General features: G+C 35.9%; 1 protein-coding gene across 6 annotated transcripts in view; it reads left to right on the forward strand.

Annotated features, from left to right (window-relative positions):
• Positions 1 to 22,162, forward strand: part of SMARCA1 (SWI/SNF related, matrix associated, actin dependent regulator of chromatin, subfamily a, member 1) — a 73,249-nt gene that overhangs the window by 28,956 nt on the left and 22,131 nt on the right. For 4 of the 6 annotated variants that reach the window (XM_044235042.1, XM_044235044.1, XM_044235040.1 and 1 more), the window contains exons 13-19: positions 754 to 789; positions 1,725 to 1,877; positions 4,342 to 4,474; positions 5,941 to 6,089; positions 6,819 to 6,938; positions 12,263 to 12,373; positions 12,635 to 12,748. In XM_044235042.1, the coding sequence (XP_044090977.1) occupies positions 754 to 789; positions 1,725 to 1,877; positions 4,342 to 4,474; positions 5,941 to 6,089; positions 6,819 to 6,938; positions 12,263 to 12,373; positions 12,635 to 12,748 (816 nt within the window). The remainder of the gene's footprint in view (positions 1 to 753; positions 790 to 1,724; positions 1,878 to 4,341; positions 4,475 to 5,940; positions 6,090 to 6,818; positions 6,939 to 12,262; positions 12,374 to 12,634; positions 12,749 to 22,162) is intronic. The other 2 variants (XM_044235045.1, XM_044235041.1) reach the window with 1 other exon arrangement.

Genomic DNA, 22,162 nt, shown 5'->3' on the forward strand with positions numbered 1-22,162 from the left:
CCTCTGACTCAGTTCCTATAACCTTTACTTAATTGGCTTCCTCACTTTTATAGGGAAAGGATCTAACATTTGTCAAGCAATGACTCTAAGCTAGGCAATGTATAGTTCCAATTGAATTCTCCTAGCAGCTCAGTAAAGTATAATTTACTAGTATCATTTTTTTCTACTTGAAACTGTCTCAGAGAGGTTAAAAGCTTGCTTAGAAACACATATATAATAAATGGTAATGATTAACACCAGGTTTTTGCTATTTCCTCTACACCAAATTGCCTCTCACTACACCATGCTGCTTTCTGTACTGTGCCCTCTATATGCTATATGGACTGTGGCAGTGTCACCTTCTCTGCTGCAACTTTCGACCATGCCATTCCATTCATTAAAAATTTGACTTCCTGTATTTTCTGATCATAAAAGTAATATATGATTACTAAAGGAAATTTTCAAAATAAAAGTATTTCTGGCCAATCTCTTTTTGTATATATAATTTATATAAGTAAGATGATATATTATATATACTATCTATAAAGTTTGGTAACATTTTTACTCAACATTATGTTGTTCTTTCCTATACCAATAATAAAATTTATTGTAAAAATAATTTAAATATATTACATCCAGTGGACATACTGTAAATAATTTATCTCCCAATTGTTGATCATTTAGGTTGTTTCCAATTTTTCACTATTATAAATAATGGTAAAGTGAAAGTCCTTATACATAAATATTTGTGCACATTTCTGATTATTTCCTTAGGATAAATTCCTAGAAGTGGAATTACTGGGTCAAAGGGTATGAACATTTTTAAGACTCTTGATGCATATTGCCAAATTGCTTTCCAGAAAGGTTGTACCAATTTCCATTCCCTGCAGCAATGTATGAGAGTGCCCGTCTCACCGCCCCCTCGTCAACATTGAGTATTATAATTTTTTAATCTTCAAAAAATGGTATTATGTTTTAATTTACATTTATTTGATTACTAGTGAGATTGAACATTATTTTTGTATTTATTAGCCATTCGTATTTGTTCTTCTGTGAATTGTCTGTTCTTTTTTCCTATTTTTTTGTTCATTCTTTTATTGGGGTCTTAGTGTTTCTTTCTAATTAATTTGTATGAGCTCTTTATATAGTAGGGATATTAACATCCCATTAATTTTAAGACTCTTTACTAAATTTCCCTGGATTACCTTATTGAATTTCTTCATTACTTTCCTGTTTGCCTCTTGTCCCCATATGGAAATAAATCTGCTTAACCTCCCCTTTATCCAGTTCTCTCATTCACATTTCTGAACATTTTTCTTTCTCGATTGGTCTTCCAAACTATACCTTCTTTGTTAATCCTATGTAAACTAATGGGAATGAAGTTGAGTTAGCTGACATTTTATCTTCTAGATATTTTTCAGCTCTCCCTCAAAATATTTTCACTGTTGTTGCTTTAAATAATTTAAATGATTTATTGCTTGCTTAGTTAAATTTGTCTATGCGATTGTTCTGAGTTTGTCTCTATTGATGTAAGCTTCTAAATATTAGGAACTTTATGTAATATAATTTCTACAGCAATTCACACAGTACAGTATATAGATATATGCTTAAGTTTTTGAGATGGAAGAATATCATAAAGTGGGCTTTTGAACATGTATGTTAAAAATATTTTTTTCTTAAGGACTCTGTTAATATAATTTTATTTTTCTTTGTTTTCTTCCATTTCCTATATCAATTTAAAAAAGGAAGCAATAGAGGCCTTTAATGTTCCTAATAGTAGCAAATTCATCTTTATGCTGAGTACCAGAGCTGGAGGTCTTGGAATTAACTTGGCAAGTGCTGATGTGGTTATATTATATGATTCAGACTGGAATCCACAGGTTGATCTACAGGCTATGGTTAGTAATCTTTAATGATGTCAGAAATTTATTTTAGCTGGGAATACTACTGTTATTTATGAGGCTCAGATGTAACTTATGATAAAAGGGCAGCAACAATATTTGGGAGATTTTCTAGAAGTTAAAATAGATTATCTTGGAAAACAAAGATGCTATGCTATTAAAAAAACTAAAAAGGAAACTAAATCAAATGCACACACCCCAAATCCAGATACAGCATTTGTGTGTCTATTTTGGCATTTATCATTAAACAGAATTGTGTTTTCCTATTCCTGAATATTGAAGAGGACATACACATATGCCTTAATGAAAAGGGTTAAAAAGTGACCTGTTGATATTAATTCTTCTGGATAACTAGATATATTAAAATCCTCAGCACTAAAATTGGGAGAGGTATTTCAACTTTTGTAATAAAACATTTTGGATGAGGAAATAAAAAGATAACAAAAGAATATATTCCAGGAAAACATTTGATACCTAAGGACACCATTGGAAAATATCATCTCCTTTTTTTAAAGACAGTTGAAGAAGCTATTTCTTTTACCTGTCGTCATGCTGTCATTTATTGAAGTAGAGCTACAACTTTTCTGCCAGTGTGACTCATATTTTGAGATGAAGAAAAGTAATTTCAGAAGTACAAAGATGCAAAATAGCTATGCACTCAAAATCTCAATAATTAATGGGATAAATTACTATTTTTGGAAGCAATTAAAGTCATATGTTAGTGAGGCATAGCTTTAGAAGTCCTTCTGTTTAAAAAATTTTATATATATATTTATATTTATATTTTTTGGTGCTGAAACCTGGGAGGAAACTACCCACCTTTCCCTTTTTTTGGTAACAGAATTAAAAACATTGACCATCAGGACATTTTTAATTTTTTAATTTTTTTAAAAGATTTTATTTATTTATCAGAGACAGAGGGAGAGAGAGCAAGCACAGGCAGACAGAGAAGCAGGTAGAGGCAGAGGGAGAAGCAGGCTCCCTGCCAAGCAAGGAGCCTGATATGGGACCCGATCCCAGGACCCTGGGATCATGACCTGAGCCAAAGGCAGCTGCTTAACCAACTGAGCTGCCCAGGCGTCCCTAATTTTTTAATTTTTTTTTAAAGATTTGTTTGTATTTGTAGAGAGAGAGAGTGCCCACATGTGTGCGCATGCATGAGTGGAGTGAGGGGCAGAGGGAGAAGAATCTTCAAGCAGACTCCCTACTGAGCACGGAGCCTGATGTGGGGCTCAGTTTTATGACCCATGAGATCATGACCTGAGTGGACACCAAGAGTTGGACGCTTAGCTGACTGAACACCCAGGCATCCCAGGACATTTTTAAATCAAAATGATTTTTTATCATTATTTCAGCATGGTACTGAGCTACCTGTTTAATATGACTCAGTAGAAGTAAGTCCCAGTAAGATACAGGGTTACTAAACTGGAAAACTTGTTGATAGCACTTCATTTCATTGAAATTGTTGGAGTATATCTTTCATGATTTACTGATTTGAGTTTGAAATTTTAAATTTGTGTAGAGGTGTTGCATTCTCATTTAGTGTGCCTTGTTGAAATTGTTACTGAGCTCTAGTGTTTTTATATTTAGTTCAAAGGCTGTTTTGAATCTTGCTTCTTTGCTTTGTTTTTCTCACCTGTCCTCCTCCCTTCTCCTATTTGCTCTAGCAGCTTCTGTGTTTTAAAAACACTCCCCCTAGCATTTTTTGTATTATCAGAACTTGCCATCTGTCACCTTTACCAACTATAAACCATAGGACTAATTCTAGACCACTATATAATAAGGATATTAATATACCATTAATTTTTATTACTTTTTATTATATATCCCTGAATTGCCTCCATAAGCAGAAAGAACTGCTTGATTATGCAGACTTTTGCCACCATAGCAACACTTGCTAACTACTTTGCCCCTCACAAAGCTACTTGATAGTGTGGAAGATGTTTGCATTTAGTGGCTTAAAGTTGCTTAGTAAACACCCTCTCGTCCTCGTCTTAAAGGGGCTTTGGCTGTTGCCTTTCTGGAAGTTTTCTATTTCTAGTATAGTATAATACTGGCAGATTTTTTTTTGGTCACAGAGATCTCTAGATATAACTTTTTCTTTGAAAAAAAAAAAGATTCTACTTATTTGACAGAGAGGAGAGAGAGCACAAGCAGGGGGAGTGGCAGGCCGAGGGAGAGGGAAAAGCAGACTCCCTGCTGAGCAGAGAGCCAGAAGGGGACTTGATCCCAGGACCCTGAGATCATGACCTGAGCTGAAGGCAAACACTTAACTGACTGAGCCACCCAGGCACCCCATAGATATTCTTAATATTCATTATCCTTCTTTAACAAGTGGCATGTCTAGAGAGCTCAGAAACTAATTTTATATTCAGAATTTTATAGCATATTGCATATTGTGGCTGTACTATATATTTTATCCAAAATACCAGATATCTTATATTAGGATTCTATCTTCTAGGATCGAGCACATCGTATTGGTCAGAAGAAGCCAGTACGTGTGTTCCGTCTCATCACTGATAATACTGTTGAAGAAAGGATTGTAGAAAGAGCAGAGATAAAACTGAGACTTGACTCAATTGTTATACAACAAGGTAATTATACATGTAAACTTAATTATACATGTAAACATGGCAAAAAATTAGGTGTTTTTGTCCCCAAAACATGGAATTTTCTTTAAGGGAGATTATTTTTATTTTTTTAAAGATTTACTTATTTATTTTAGAGAGCAAAGCATGCATGTTGTGGGGGAAGGGGTAGAGGGTGAGGGAGGCAAGCAGATTCCCTTCTGAGTCAGGAGCCCAGTGTGTGGCTGCGTTCCAGGACCCTGGAGATCATTACCTGATTCGAAATCGAGTTGGATGCCTAACCAACTGAGCCACCCATGCGCCCCAAGGAGATTACTTCTAAAGTTGACTAAAATTTGCAAACTTACAGGAAAAAAGGCAGTTTTTAAAAAAGTGCTAATTTAGATCTGTTTAATTTAAAGCCTTGCGTTCAATATGTGGAATAGATAGCTGAACATCACTAGCATATAATTGAATGCTAGTGGCACGTCTCCTGAAGTACCTGATATTATTTAGCAGGTAAAATGTTTTGTTAAAAAATTTTTTAGGGGCACCTGAGTGGCTCAGTGGGTTAAGCCTCTGCCTGTGCCTCAGGTCATGATCTCAGGGTCCTGGGATCGAGCCCTGCTTTGGGCTCTCTGCTCAGCAGGGAGCCTGCTTTCCCCTCTCTCTCTGCCTGCCCCTCTGCCTACTTGTGATCTCTCTCTCTCTGTGTGTGTCAAATAAGTAAAATCTTAAAAAAGTTTTTTTTATAGATTTAAGACTATTTATGAGAGAGAGAGGCACTTGCACACACACACACACACACACACACACGCATGAGCTAGTGGAGGTTGGGGAAGGGCAGAGGGAGAGGGAGAAGTGGAGCCTGATGGACATGACACTCCATCCCAGGACTCTGGGATCATGACCTGAGCTGAAGGCAGACACTTAACTGACTGAGCTACCCAGGCACTCATAAAATTTTTTTAAACACTTTCTAGAGAGTGCCTGTTAATAGAAAAAAAATTTGATCTGAAAAATGAATTTTGAAAATGAAAAAAATGTTCTGTTCTTCTGAGTATTACCTGAATTTTATGGAAGGAAACTCATATTGAAATAGAAGGTATGGTAGAAGAAAAACTTGTAGGTATATTCATTAATAAAACTTCATTTTTTAAAAAGATTTTTATTTATTTATTTGACAGAGTTCACAAGTAGGCAGAGAGGCAGGCAGAGAGAGAGAGGAGGAGGAAGCAGGCTCCCTGCTAAGCAGAGAGCCTGATTCAGGGCTCGATCCAAGGACCCTGGGATTATGACCTGAGCCGAAGGCAGAGGCTTTAACTCACTGAGCCTCCCAGGTGCCCCAATTAATAAAACGTTAAAGCTCACTAATTTTCTCTGCTTATAGAGCTTTACTTCTGGTTAAATGTGATAGAGTCTGATTAGAACTATTATGCTATTCTTTCTCTAAAATATAATTGAATGTACACAACTTTTATTTTTATTATTAGGAAGACTCATTGACCAACAGTCTAACAAGTTGGCAAAAGAGGAAATGTTGCAGATGATACGTCATGGAGCCACCCATGTTTTTGCTTCTAAAGAAAGTGAGCTGACAGATGAAGACATTACAACTCTTCTGGAAAGAGGGGAAAAGAAGGTCAGTTTTAAAATGGCATTTGTTTTCATGATGAATTGCTTTAAAATCAAAGTACTTCAGCATGCTTAATTGGATTCGTGTTGTTTCAAATGACTCCTATTCTCTCTAAGGATTTGTAGATTTTTATCCAAAGGTAGTTTAGGGTTTTTTAGCTTGATTTTTGGTAAGAAAGACTAAGAACTAGAGTTTAAAATTGAATGACCTTATATCTCATGTTTATTGAAAATAACGTTGGTATTTACTTGAAAGCCAAATAAATTTCATGTTCAATCACATATATCAGGACCACATTTTCACAACACACTGGATTACATTGCATTAACTGAAAATCTTTTGTCAACATTTCATGAAATACTAAAGCATTGTTTGTTAAAGTGTAATAAACTATTTCAGAATATTGTAATTTTGTGTTGAATTTACTTTTTTTCAAATTATTTTGCATAATTTCAAACATAGTAAAAGAAGACAGAAAATATTACATGGCTACATCTTCAGGGATAAAAGATTTTAAAGAAAGCCTAATTGAGAATACTTGAATAACCACTTAAATATTTAAAATACTTGGAGCAAGTTAAATTTATATTCATTTAATGTTAGCCTTGCATTCTTACCTTGTAAATTAACAGAATGGGTATTTCATGTCAAACCTGACTTAAAAAGATAGAGAGCCCACAGATTTTTATAAGTAATTCAGTGATAATTTTCTAATTTCAATGCATTGAACTGTAGACTGCAGAGATGAATGAACGCTTGCAGAAAATGGGAGAGTCTTCTCTGAGAAATTTTAGAATGGACACTGAACAAAGTTTGTACAAGTTTGAAGGAGAAGATTATAGAGAAAAACAGAAGGTAACTTTTTACCCTCAGCCATTAGACTCTCAAATTAGCAATTCTTCCGATAACTATTATTAAAAAACATTGACGGGGGCACTTGGCTGTCTCAGTCAGTAGAGCGTGTGACTATTGATCTTGGGGTTGTGAGTTCAAACCCAATGTTGGAGGTTGGGATTACTTAAATAAATAAATAAAATTAAAATAATAATTAAAAAAACCCCACTGGCACTTACCTGCTACAATGTTCTGCTATGGAGTGAAATTTGATGTAGGTCAGATTTCATGCAGTTGCTATCTTTAATAAATTTTGCTGGATGATGATGATGATGATGATGATGATGGTGATGATGATTACCATCATCCTTCTCATCATTTTTGCTGCCGTTGCTGCTTCTACTATTGTTTTTGAGAAACAGGATAAGATTATGGTGGAATTCCTGGATTTTGAAGCTGAAATCCTAACTGTATCACTAGTTCGGTGACTTTGGGTACTCATTTTTTTCCACTATATATAGTAATATACTGCATGGACAGCAAAGATCCTTTGAAAAAAAATGGGAGTTTTATTTATTTTGTTTGATTAGAGCTATAATTAAAAATTTTAATTTTTAAAAGAAATAGACTTTGAAAATGACTTTATTACAAAAAATAGTACAGAGTTCACATATATCTTTCACCAAGCTTCCCCTGATGTTAACAATTTACATAATCATAGTACATTTAAATTAACATGTTTTCTCCCTGTTTCAGGAGATACAATCCAAGATCTCACTAAAAATAGCTTTATTTTTTTTAATTTATTTTTTTAAAAAGACTTAATGTATTTATTTCACAGAGAGAGAAAGAGATCACAAATAGGCAGAGAGGCAGGCAGAGCTAGGGGGAAGCAGGCTCCCCGCTGAGCAGAGAGCCCGATGTGGGACTCGATCCCAGGACCCTGAGTTCATGACCTGAGCCGAAGGCAGAGGCTTTAACCCACCGAGCCACCCAGGTGCCCCAAAATAGCTTTATTTTTAAGAGCAGTTTTAGGTTCACAACAAAATAAAGTGGAAAAATTAGAGTTCCCATATCCACCTGCCCCAAATAAACAAAGCCTACTACACTCTCAATATCTCACATCAGAGTGGTACATTTGGTACAATTGAACCTACATTGACACATCATTATCTATCCCCAAAGTCCATCTTTTACATTAAGGTTCACTCTTGGTATTGTATATTTTGTGGGTTTGGATGAATGTGTAATGACATGTATCCATCATTACAGAATCATACAGAATAGTGTTACTGCCCTAAAAAGTTCTCTGTGCTCTGCCTATTCATTTCTCTCTCTCTATAGCCTCTTATATTCCATAGTTTTGCTTTTTCCAGAATATCATGTAGTTGGAATCATACAGTATATAGCCTGTTCAGATTGGCTTCTCTCACTTAGGCATATCATATGCATTTAAGATATACTTTCTTGTTTTTTTTCATGGCTTGATAGCTCATTTCTTTTGGGGCTGAGTAATACTCCATTGTCTGGATGTATCACAATTTATTCATTCATCTATTGAAGGACATCTTGGTTGTCTCCAAGTTTTGGCCATTATGAATAAAGCTGTTAGGAAAATCCATGTGTAGGTTTTTGGGTGGACATAGATTTTTATCTCCTTTGGGTAGATGCCAAGGAGCATGATTGCTGGAGTGTATGATAAGCTTGTGTTTAGTTTTGTAAAAAGCTGCTAACACTTCTTCCAAAGTGACCATACCATTTTGCATTCCCATGAGCAATGAATGAGAATTCCTGTTTCTCCACATTCTCACTAGCCTTTGGTGTTGTCAGTATTCTGGATTTTGGCCATCCTAATAGGTGTGTAGTGGTATCTTGTTCTGATTTGCATTTCACTGACATAAGATGTTGAGTGTATTTTCATTTGCTTATTTCCATCTGTGTGTCTTCTTTGGTCAGGCATCTGTTCAGGTCTTTTCCCTTTTATAAAATCAAATTGTTTTCTTATTGTTGAATTTTAAGAGTTCTTTTTATATTTTGGTAACAGTCCTTTATAAGATGCAGTTTGCAAATATTTTCTTGTCATTCTGTGACTTTTCCTTTCATTCTCTTGACCCACATTGTTTCTTTTTCCTGGCTGTGTCTTCTTAGGCTCTTGAAATTTATGTTAGTTCTCAGTCTTCCTTTGTCTTTCATGATCTTTATACTTTTGAATAGTATTGGTCAGTTAGTTTGTAGTTTGTCTCTCATTTTGGGTTTGTCTGACATTGTCTCATGATTGGATTGAGATTATATATTTTTTGGCAAGAATGCCATGGTGGGAATGTTAAGTCTTCAGTACATCTTACCAGGGAATAGAAGATGTTGTGTTGTATTACAGGAAATAGTAATCTTGTCACTTAGTTGAGGTGGTGTCTGCTGGGCTTCTTTACTGTAGAGTTACCATTTTTCCCTTTGTCCTTGATAAATATCTTGGGGAATACATTCCTCAAACATATACCCACTGATTTTAGCATGTGTTGGTAGCATTTGCCTGCAACAGTTATTATTGTGGTGTTTGACTAATAGTAATTTTGTATTTCTTTCATTCCATCTACATTTATTAACTGGGATTTTTCTGTAAGGATGACCTGTCTCTTCTCATTTATTTTGTACTCATTTATATCAGCATGGACTCAATGGATATTTATTTTATTTTTTTTGAGTTATAATACAATTTTATCATTGTTTTGTTTGCTGAAATTGTTCTGTAAAGCTGTTATATTTTTAACTCACAGAAATGAATTTTGTTAAAATAAGAAAGCTTATTTTTGGATATTGATTTTACTGAAGAACGAGAGGTGAGCCATTTTAGTTTGCATCGCAACTAGTATGCTGATAATGCTTTGTTGCTATCATTATATTTGGTAGTTTTTAGTGTCTTGACTTACATCTATCTAGTTGTTCTATCTATAACCTTAATTTAGACTGCTTATGTTTTATTCTGATGAGGTGAACATGATGATTTGCATGAAAAGGTAGAAATTGTTTTTGAGATCTCATTGTGTGATACGAATTTTTAAAATTTTACAGTTCTATCGGGTTATTGGTATTAAGAGTGTTTTATAAAGTGGAAAAATATTAAACAGTGAAGAGTCTAAATATCGGTGGAACTTCTAATCTACATTCTTAGAGTAAATTAGACTTACTAAAATACTTGTCTATGTCTAATATAGCAGGTTTCCTGTGCTTCCAATTCCAGTAAAATAATGTACAAATACAGAGAAATTTTAGTAATAATTATCATTACTTATATTTTTACAATTGAATGACAAAATCAGATTTAAAAATATTCTGACTTGACATTATCTTTTATCTCTGGCTTTTCATATTTTCTAGATGGGTTCTTAAGATAGATTCAAATTATCCTTTGAAGAGAATTGAAACCTACAAAAATATTGTTTATACATAAATCATAGGAATTACAATGAGGTAGATTTTCATATAGGATTTGTTGAACCAGTTTCATATTTTATAACCATGCCTGGTAAATTAAGTCATAATGACGGACATTGATCCTGAAGAAATTGACCTGAATTAGTTTGTATTAATGTACTCTTATCTAAAACAAACTAATTCAGCATGATTTAGTGTATTTGAAAGTTTGGGAATTGGCCCTAAAAACTTATTCCAAATTTGAATACCTAGACCTGCATGTAAGTATGGGTTAAATGGCCAATACATTAACAACTTAAATTTGACTAAGTTAACTTTAATTATTACTGATTTATTTTCATTCCAGTTGAGACCAATGATGTAATGGTCATCGGTAAATTATCTTTTATATTTCTGTCCTCTCACATTAATCCATTTGAGGGAGGGAACAAAACTGCTTTCAGTGCTCTGAGTATTTTTTATTTTATGTGAACTCCCATTATACTGTCTATCTCATAGACTCTTAGAGTTAAAAGAAACTTAAAGGTCATTTAGTTTAACCTTTTTGTAATTAAGAAATCCCATCTATAGGGCATTTATCCAGCCTCTATTTGAGTATGATCATACTGGGAATCTACCTCCTTTAGCGCGAGTTCATTTCACTGTTTTATATTTTTTCGTTCTCAAAAAACTTCTTATTTGACTTATAGGTTCCTTGATGGGAGAGATTGTTTCATTCTGCTTTGTATCCCTGACATTGACTTGTAAATAATACAATAGGTACTTAAGACATATTTGTTAAATTATGTCAAGTAGCAATCTACTTTCCACATTGGTTTTAACCTTATGGATCAACAGAGAACTGTGTTCTTTTCTAGTTGATACGCTTTTACATATGTGAGTGCCACGATATGTCTGTTTTTAGTCTACTTCTTTGGACACTGTGAGAGTTTGTAGATCTCTAACCATCCTAGTCATCTTAGTTTATCATCCACTCTTAAACTATGATACTAAGGTTGGAATTCCATCCTTAGATAAGATCAAATAGAGTGGGATCATTAATTGTAGATTAGTGGCCTCTTTTGTGTGCAGGTACTAGGATAAGCACTGTGAAATCAGGAAAAATACCTGAACTGGAAAACCATCCTTATAGACTCGAGAATTTTGTGTTGTCAGTTTAGCCTATTGGCTTCTAAATTGTATTTTCTAGCTGATATTGGGGTAGAGTTTTGTATTGCTACCTAATCATCATTGTTCACTCAACTTTGGATGTTTAATAATAATTTAGGTTTAACTCCTGGCAGTTTATCTAATGCCTTAATTTATGTGGTCACATTTAATCCTCAAGATAGGTATTACTCTTCCCACTTCACAGAGGGAGGAATTAATCTTCCCCAAGTTATACAGCTGGCACAGTGGCAGAATCTGGTTTCAAATTCAGGTCTTTTCTGATTCCACTGACCTTTTCCATAGCTACCTTACCAAGACCTTATTTCAGTTTAAAATTTCTCTTGATTTGAAGGGACATATGCCTGTCGTGTTGATATTCATCATTTACCCCTTTCAGCTACTTTTCTAATTCATACACTTAACTCAGTTACCAGAGTCAATGTTAGTCTTCTATATTAAATACTATTTATTTCTCCATAAAATACTAACCAGATTGTGCAAATTCTTCTCAATTACTAAGGAAGAACTAAGTTTTTAATAACAACTAAACTTACTTATTAAAAAAAGAAATCAAAAGCATCCTTGCACCTAAACTTGGCATATACAGTACAAGGGTTTGGAAATTGGGATGTAAAATTGTGACTTCTAAAGTGCAAGTTTTGCTTTTTCTGAATGGCTTTAGTTTTTCTATGCTTCTACAACCTTGATGTGTTTGATTTTTAAAAACATTTTGGAATAATTAAATTCCTTGTTCTTATGTATAGCTTGGGATGGTGGAATGGATTGAACCTCCTAAAAGAGAACGCAAAGCGAACTATGCAGTGGATGCCTACTTTAGAGAGGCTTTACGTGTCAGCGAGCCAAAGGTTCCGAAGGTAAAACATTATGAGGCCAGTTTTTATGTTCTACAGCAGAATTCTCTAGTAACATGGTCTGTGACTTAGATTGACTTATATCAATGCAACATTATAGTCCTTAAAATACAACAATGATGTATAAAATTACTTGATGTGGCCCCACAACATAAAGGGATGTCATTGTATTTATTTTTCTATATATAAAAGAAATAGTAAAAGAAGTATGTTCACTTTATGTATTGAAAACAAATATGTATGTAATGCATTTTTCTCCCATAGGCTCCAAGACCTCCAAAGCAGCCAAATGTCCAGGATTTTCAGTTTTTCCCGCCACGTTTATTTGAGCTCCTGGAAAAGGAAATTCTTTATTATAGGAAGACAATAGGCTATAAGGTAATTTTTCAAGTTTTTATTTATTTAATTTATTAAAAAAAATTTTTTAGATTAGTATAATATAATCTTTTAAGCTAATGTAATTTATAAACCAGACTAGAAAGCATTCTATTTTAATGTAAGAGAACATAAAATAAATCAAAATAGTGATGTTTCTAAAGCTAAAGAGGAGGGGCGCCTGGGTGGCTCAGTGGGTTAAGCCTCTGCCTTCCGCTCAAGTTGTGATCTCAGGGTCCTGGGAGGGAACCCTGCATCAAGCTCCCTGCTCAGTGGGGAGCCTGCTTCCCCCGCTCTCTCTGCCTGCTGCTCTGTCTATTTGTGATCTATCTCTCTCTGTCCAATAAATAAATAAATAAAAATCTTAAAATAAAGAGGAGGTTTAATTAGGAGTCAAGCATTAAACTACTAAATCACCAGTAGGAGCATCACAGAATAGGATTAATGGAGAATTATCCAATATTTCAAAAATGATAATAACATTATTGTAATAATGCTAAATATTTGAGTAATGAAAGAATGTGTAGAAAGAACAATAGGCGTATGTTTAATTAGAAGTGAATATATGATAGATGACAGGAAGTTTTTAATCCTTTTCCTTAAAATGACCAAGGAACAGTACTTTTGTATTTACTGTTCTTGGGTTGATGAAAGCCCTATTGGTAGTTATTTGATTGTTGTCACTTAGGTGTTCATGATAAGTATGGATAATGAGTTCTATCATTTTACAATGATCTTTTGGAAATGAAGATTCTTATTTATATAGATAGGTAGGAACCTGTTTTTAGTGAGGGGAATGTTTGGCACCCTAAAGGTATCATACTGAGAGATTAAGCATACCTGGTTATTTCTATATGCTGAAATTGACTTTCCAGTGAATGGAAAGGGATAACCAAAGGGGTAAAATTCAGTAGTAAAAGCAAAATTATAAAAATATTAATACTATTGTAATTTTATGACGTTTTCTATTTTATGAATTGGAAGCTGTGTTTTAAAATTTATTTTGTGAACTTTATCACAAGTGGAACAAAGCCCAATTATTTTGATTAGTAGCTGTAATGTGCCGAGAAAAGCTTCATGTGTATCAGGTACTTAATTCATTTGTATTTTGGAACTAGAGTGGATCTCTAGAGTGTTTGTACTATTTGTCTAGAGGGAGAGCATTACCATTTGAAATGGAACAAAAAAGGGTTTGCTTGCTATTTATGTACCAAATTTCAATATATACATAAATAGGAATAAGAAAGTGAATTATAAGTTAGTTATAATCTCTTAGGGAGATACAATTACCTTTGAATGTATTTAACCAACATGACTGGATGAAGTCTGTCTTTGGAAGTTGTCAAAGAATAAAAGTACCGTGGTTGAACATTCAGACCAGGAATGAAATGACTTTCAAAGAAAGTAAAAATGGTGATATACCAGAAGAAACAGGAAATTGTAGATCCAAAATAAAAATGAAAATAGTAAAAGTTAATAAAGTAGTAATATTTCATGAGGTAAATAAATATGTATTATCCTACTAAAAGTTATACAGATTTTAGGTTTAGATCATTGTTTTGTTACTTTTGTAGATTGCTATTAGTGAGACTTAGAAAAATTGAAATGTTAAGCCCAGTTAGTAGTCAGCCAAATATCTGTGTAGAGCATTTTATGATTTATGAAATGCTTTATTACATACATCATTGATTTCTAACAGCCCTGTGAGATAGGTGTTATTATCACCTCAATATAAGAGGTGAGGAGACTGAAGTTCAGAGAGGTACTCGTTCAAGGTCACATAGCTAACAGGGGTGCTGGTCTCCACTCCAGTTTCTCAGTGTTCAAATGTTATGCTCTTTCCCCTCAGACATTCTGTGCTATTTCTGCATGTGACATAGCCCTGCTGCTTTTTGCAGCCCTAAATAAGGACTGTGTTTATAGTGGTGTGACATGTTGTTTGGGAGGTGAGCCAAGTAGTAGTCAAATATCAGCAATAAAAAAAGTCCTCTCTGCCAATATGACTGTTTATGCTCCTTCTTTGGAGATTCTGAGATTCTGTTCCCTGCCCTAGTACAGTGCCCACCACATCCTGGCCACAGCTCTGGTTTTAATTCAAGTAGTTCCTTTCATTACAGGCAGTTTGTGGTTAGGGGTGAGGGCTCATAATCACAGTTGAGTGGTGGCCAACTGGAAGGAGACGGAAGAGAGAGAAACCTTAGAAGGGGGAGGAATGAAGGGACAACTGCAAAAGGTGACAAGAAGGAGGCAGGTGGAAGAAGGGAGAACAGGGATGAGTGAGGAGAGGAAAGACCACATGGAATCTGTGCGATGGCACCTGACTCTTTTCCTCACCCCCCAGAGATACATGCCAGGAGAAGGGTGTATGAGTGAAACAAGGGCTGTTTTTTCACTTAATCCATACTTGTTGAATACTCCTCTGTGTCAGGTCCTAGGCCATGCATTGGTGATAAAGTAGTGAAGAAGAAAGACGAGGTCTCTCAGTGCATGGATTTTGTGCTCTAATGGAGGAGACAGATTTTAAGCTGACGCCACAGAGTAATGACATTATTTGTTTTCTGTGCCTACAGAGGGTGCTATGAGGGAGCATAGCAGTGTGTATCTAATGTGGATTGGGAGATCAGGGTGGTGGTCCCTAAGGAAGTGTTATTGCATTGAGATTAGAGAGACACACAGGAATTAATCAAGGGAAGTGTGGGAGGAAGAGCTCGGGCAGGGAGACCACAGGTTGAATTAGGAAGGACAACGGCCCCTTCGGAAACTGAAGGCAGCCCAGTGTTGGTAAGGAGGGAGAGGGGTGAGATGAAGTTGGTGAGTGAGTAGTCAGACCATCTGAAGTGCTGAACATTAATTGTAGGTCACATTAATTAGGTTGAACTTTAGCTCTAGAGCAGAGGAAAACCACTAAGGTTTTTTTTTAAGGCAGATGGATGGGTGGGTGGTAAAATACTAATAGCAGATACTTATTTCATCCTTTCTTGTGTTGCTTTCTGTTCTGAGTTCTTTCAAAAGATTAGCTCATTATCCTAATAACAGCCCGGAAACTACATCCCTGTTTTATAGATGGCGAAACTGAGGCACATAGAGGTCAAGTAATTTGCCCTGGGTCAAATGGTAGAAGAGGATCAGATTAACATTTTTAAAAGATCACTCTGGCTGCAGTACAGAGAATGATGAGTTTATACAGGACAACCAGCTAGGAGGCTGTTAAAGTGTGGAAAGATGAGAGAAGATGGTGCCGGCTTGGAGTATAGTGGCGTGGTGGTTGTGGTGGAAGGAAAATCCACCCCCTTCCACTCTACTAGCCCTGTGCTCTCTTTAGCCTCATTTTGAGTTGTCTCTGTATCATCTGAAGACTTGCCTTGTGCTCATATATATGCGTATTTAGCTGAGGATTTATGAGACAAATTAAGAGTACATTCTGGATGTTGGCTCTTTCTGAACCTTGTCTCTTCCATTCTTTACCAGCGGATGCAGACCTGAGCAAAGGTGGGTCCTTTAATTAGGTAGGTGTTGTGTTTGAATTCACAGTAGAGACAGATGAGCATGGCATGCTAGTCATCTGCAAAATCTGCTTTTTTTTTTCAGGGATGATGTGATATTGGTAACTCTTATACATATCTTCTCGAAGATACCTAATGTGTTTTTTTTTCCCACTATAGCTCCAGAAAACTCACCAGAACCACAGTGTGAATGGAGCAATAGTTTATTCTCAGTTGAACAGAATTGTTACAGTGCAGTTACCTGGTATTCTCTATGCATCACTTTAGGTTCTCAAAAAGGGACTCCTTTCCACCCTCTGCTTAAAGGATTGCTAGCTCAAGGGAGAGAGGTGTAGTCTTAGAGCTGGGGGTATTATGGTGTATGTTACTGTTCTGTCAATTTTGAGTCCCCATAGCCTTACTCTGTAGTGATTTTGGGTGGGACAGCAAGGGGCTCAGTACTTTTTAAAATTTAAATTTAAATTTTAATTAATTAATTAAAAAAGATTTTATTTATTTATTTGACAGAGTAAGATCACAAGTAGGCAGAGAGGCAGGCAGAGAGAGAGAGGAGGAAGCAGGCTCCATGCCAAGCAGAGAGCCTGATGTGGGACTTGATCCCAGGACCCTGAGATCATGACCTGAGCTGAAGGCAGAGGCTTAACCCACTGAGCCACCCAGGTGCCCTCAGTACATTTTTTAAAAAATAGATTTTATTTTCATTTATTTGAGACAGAGAGAGAGAGAGAGAAAGAGAGAGAGCACACGCGCGCGCGCGCACACACACACACACACACACACACGAGTTGGGGGGAGGGACAGAGGTAGAGGAAGAAGTAGACTCCCAGCTGAGCAGGGAGCCTGACAAGGGGCTCAGTCCTAGGACATTGAGTTCATGACCTGAGCCAAAGGCACATGATTAACCTACTGAGCTACCCAAGCAGCCTGGGCTTGGTACTTTTGAAGCACTTGGTAAAGAGCATTTTTCTTCAGAGCTTGCTTATTTGCATTATTTTCTATTTTGTTTTCCCTCCCTGGTATCTAACACAGCAAGGTCACAACTATATTGCTCATGATAATATCTGGAAATAAGGAGTTTTGTTTTATTTGAGGATGAGAAGTATTGTTTGTTTTGCCCTAACCACTTGGTGGGTAGCAGTGCATTATGTGTCAATTCTCCTTGCTGTCTAAGCTTTGACCTTGTTGCAAGTTAGACACATTTAGCAGTTTTATTGCTCTTGCAACTTAAAGGAGTTAATGTATTTAATCATTGTGTTCCCTGAAATCTTCTATTGGAAGAGGATGACTTAACTGAAATTTCAATTGTAGAATTTAAAAATCCAGAGGATCTAGATAGAAGTCCCTTGACAAATCTAAGACCTGGAGTGAAAGGCTTTTGCCATATTTGAAGTGAAGAAAGCTGTAAAACATTCTAACATTTTTCTTCATAAAAAAATTCTTTAGGGACAGATAGAAACATTTGACAAATGGAGGAAGTTTCATAATCTTTGTGAGTTTGGGTAATGTGCCATTGTGAGCCACCTCTTTGCCGTGGTGGAACAGTATAGTGTGTGGATTTCAGTTTGTGTGCTGCCACATTTAATTCATTTTTCCATGTTTCTATGAAATGTTTGCTAAAACTTGTTCTAGCCAAGACCAGAATTTTCTTCTCACTTTTCCATAGAACATAGCTCTTAATTGCAAATTCCTTAGTGTCTGACTAGAAATCCAAGTAATCATGGAGTTGTTTCCTTTTGAAAGGTAACTGATTAAATTGTGGCTGTATTAAGTGTTGCTTGAGATAGCTTTTAGGTATCTCATTAGTATTGTTGGTCTATATTTTGTCTACTTGATTTTTTTAATAAAAGATTTTATTTATTTATTTGACAGAGAGAGATCACAAGTAGGCAGAGAGGCAAGCAGAGAGAGAGAGGAGGAAGCAGGCTCCCTGCCGAGCAGAGAGCCCGATGCGGGGCTCGATCCCAAGACCCTGAGATCATGACCTGAGCCGAAGGCAGAGGCTTTAACCCACTGAGCCACCCTGGCACCCCTGTCTACTTAATTCTTACATAGCACTTTGAAATCACTCCAGGAAGTTTAATGCCGACAAGAACCTCATGAAATAAAAAATGAGCAGCTTTTAAAAATGATGAATATTAAGAAGTTTTTTTTCTTGTGGGAGGAGGTACAGGAATATAGGGATTTTGATTCATTTCCAATTCTAGAAATTTTACCAGTTATGTATTTGAATTAAAATAGTTGGCATATCCTGGTGGTGGGTATTAAGGAGGGCATGTATTGCATGGAGCACTGGGTGAGGTGCATAAACAATGAATTGTGGAACACACACAAAAAATAAAATAAAAAAATGTTAAAAAATTAAAAAAATAAAATAGTTAACATTGATGAAGTCATTCTAAAGTTTTGTTGTATTAAAAATATGAGCAGTGGATGTAAAAGTAGTAGTCTGCCATGGAGCCTAAAAACTAATGGTATAATATAATATAATATGATTTTGCTTTTATTAAAGTTCAAGGGGCAATTTTTAGTATTGGGGATATGTACATAGGAGTAAACAGTTTATTTTATGTGGGTATGTTTCTAGGTCCGTTTATGTTTTCTGGCATAAAGTTCAGTGTTTATGAAATGCTTTGTTAAAATATGGTTTGTTGGACATGAAGTATTTGAAGCTATTTGATAGAGAAATACCTTAAAATTAAAGAGGTTTTTCTTCAGTTAACGTTTGAAGCCAAAGTTATTTCACATACCAGCAAGGGTCTGTTAAACTTTTAAAGCTATGCCTATAATTTTTTCCAAACGTTTTGTTATGAAAAAAATTGTTAACATACAAAAACATTGAAATAGTTGTATAGTGAAATCTATATACACACCACATATATTTTCCAATAAACATCTTACTGCATTTGCTTTGTCATCTATTTGTCCATTCGTTCAGCCTCTAGCGAATGGATATCCAACTTTTTAAAAAAAGATTTTGTTTATTTGAGAGAGAGTGAGTTAGAGAGAAAGTATGAGAGGGGAGAGGGTCAGAGGGAGAAACAGACCCCGCTGAGCAGTGAAACCCTATGCAGGATTGGATCCCAGGACTCCAGGATTATGACCTGAGCTGAAGGCAGACACCCAACTGAAAGAGCCACTTAGGCACTCCTGTCCAACTTTTTAAAATGCATTTCAGAGTTGCAGACATAAGTATATTTCACCCAGAAACATTTCAATGTGCCTATCATTAGCCAGAGTTCAATATTTATTTGATTCTTTTCTTAAGGTAAAATTTGCATATAATGAAATGTATAAACTTTTAAGTGTTTTATTCGATGTATTTTTACAAATGTATATGCTGACATAACTGGAACCTCTAGAAAGATCTCGAACATTTCTGTCACCCCAGAAATTGCCTCTTCCCAGTCAATATCTAGACCCACTCCCCAGATAAAACCACTGTTCTGATATTTTCCTTCATAGATTAGTTTCTTCCCTAGAATTTCACATGGAATCATACATTATGTGCAAGGTATCTTTCCCTTAACATAATGTTTTTTGAGATGCATTCATGTCCCATTATCAGTGGTTCATTCCTTTTTATTGCTGAGTACGATTCCATTGTAAGGCTATACCACAGTTTCCTTATCCATTCTCATGTCGGTGGACATCTGGGCTGTTTTATGGTTTTTGGCTATTATAAGTAAAGCTGCTGTGAACATTTTTTGCAAAGGTCTTTTTATAGATATACAGGAATGGAATTGCTGGTGTCCCTCTAATTTAAAAATTAAATTTAGTTATTGAAAAAGTTACCCAAGAAAATAAATATAAAAGATAAAAGTTATTTTTAATTATGCTTATCACTAGCCTGCATTTCATTTTTAATTTATACTTTCTTTTCCATTTCCATTTGTTACCATCCTAGGCCAGGTGGTCATACCTCATTTCTAGATTATGACCATTCAGCTGGTTCTCTTACCTCTAGTTGCTTCCTTGCTTCAGTCCATCCAGCACAGAGCTTACAAGTGAAAACACTATGTTTTGGCACTTTAGTCTTTTACTGAAAAATCTCTAGTGGTTGCTGCTGTCTACTGTATAGCTTTTTTAAAAAGTAGGCTCCGTGCCCGGCATGGGGCGCAGTGTAGGGCTTGAATTCACAACACTGAGAGCAAGACCTGAACTGAGATCAAAAGTCAGATGCTTAACCGACTGAGCCACCGAGATGCCCCCACTGCTGTATAATTTCAAAAGCCCCTTTAAATCTATCTCAACCTGGTCTTGTTTCTACTCCTTTTCAATATAAACCCTGTATGGTCCTTCTTGGCTTTGCTTTCACCATTTTTGCTCATACTGTTCCAACCTAGAATGTTGTTTCCATCTTCTCCATTTCCCCAAGCCCTTAGATTTCAAAATTCCACAACTAGGTTGTGAGCTTCCTGTAGGCAAGGATCATGTCTACTGCTTTTATATTCCAGTGAATACCTGTCATAGTGCTATGGACACAATAGACATTTAATCAGTACTTATTAATTTGATTGTGTGGTACTTATGAATGCAAATGAACGTGTTTTTTCAGTAATTCTTTTAAACCCAGTTAGTTTATATTTATTTATATTTATATTTATTTATATATTTATATTAATATAAACCCAGGGGTTTATATTAAAAAAACTACTGGATGCAGTCGTTTTAAAAAACATTTTTTTTGGGATGTCTGAGTGGCTCACTTGGTTAAGCAGCTGCCTTTGGCTCAGGTCATGGTCCCAAGGTCTGGGGATCGAGTCCCACATCAGGCTCCCTGCTCCTTGGGGAGCCTACTTTTCCCTCTGCCTGTTGTTCTCCCTGCTTGGGCTCACTTGCTCTTTTCTCTCTCTGACAGATAAATAAATAAAATCTTAAAATTTTTTTTTCAAGTTGCCATGCTATAGTTTCAAACTCTCTGAAAATGTATATCAATTAGGGAAGTGTACTCTGAAACATAACTACATTGTAATAAAACCATGACTATCTGATATCTCTAGGGAATGAGGTGTTTGTGGTAGGTGTACATATCAAACAGTGGAAGGCTAATGTCAATCCTTTTCATGTTTAATGGAATCCTATAAAATATACCACACATGTTATGTACCAGCTATCTTTTTTTTAAAGGATTTTATTTTTTTATTTGGCAGAGAGAGATCACAAGTAGTCAGAGAGGCAGGCAGAGAGAGAGGGGGAAACAGGCTCCCTGCCAATCAGAGAGCCCGATGCAGGGCTCGATCCCAGGACCCTGATCATGACCCGAGCTGAAGGCAGAGGCTTAACCCACTGAGCCACCCAGGTGCCCCTGTACCTGCTATCTTAAATCAAGGGTGCTACATTGTTACTGCAGGTGCACGTAGAAATGGTGTGAGGCTTTGGCTTGAGTGACTTAGTTTGTCATTGCCTACAATGAATGCTGTTCCATATTGCTGAGCTGTAATGGTTGTCTGTGTTCACTGTGCCACATGGAACATAGGGGCCACAGCTTTGAGATGCAGGTGAATGGCTTATTGCTTACCTCTTTGGAGAGCTGAGTTTCTGTCCTCAGTCTTTTGGACTTGAGCTCTTTTCTCAGTTGGCAGTGTATTTGTAGTTCTGTATCTAAAACACTAGAGTTTCTGTTGGTCACTGCTACTGTAGCTTTTTCTCTTGACTGCTGGTTCCATCATAGCTGTTTGTGTGCTCTGCTACCCTTTCCCTTTTATATATATTCTCTCTTTTTTTTTTTTTTTGGTTCTTCATTATCTTCTCACTTCTTCCAGTCTTTACATTTTATGTGAAGATGCTCTCCCTTTCCATACCCTGGCAGGCAGTAAAAGCACTTCCTTCTTTTTGCATTTTGACCTGATGAGAGCATTCAATACACACTTCAGGTGCATTGCACTGCTCTCTCCTGGTCTGTATTGCCAGGTGA

The sequence above is a fragment of the Neovison vison genome, chromosome X (genome assembly GCF_020171115.1).
Source record: "Neovison vison isolate M4711 chromosome X, ASM_NN_V1, whole genome shotgun sequence".
In the NCBI taxonomy this organism is placed as follows: domain Eukaryota; kingdom Metazoa; phylum Chordata; class Mammalia; order Carnivora; family Mustelidae; genus Neogale; species Neogale vison.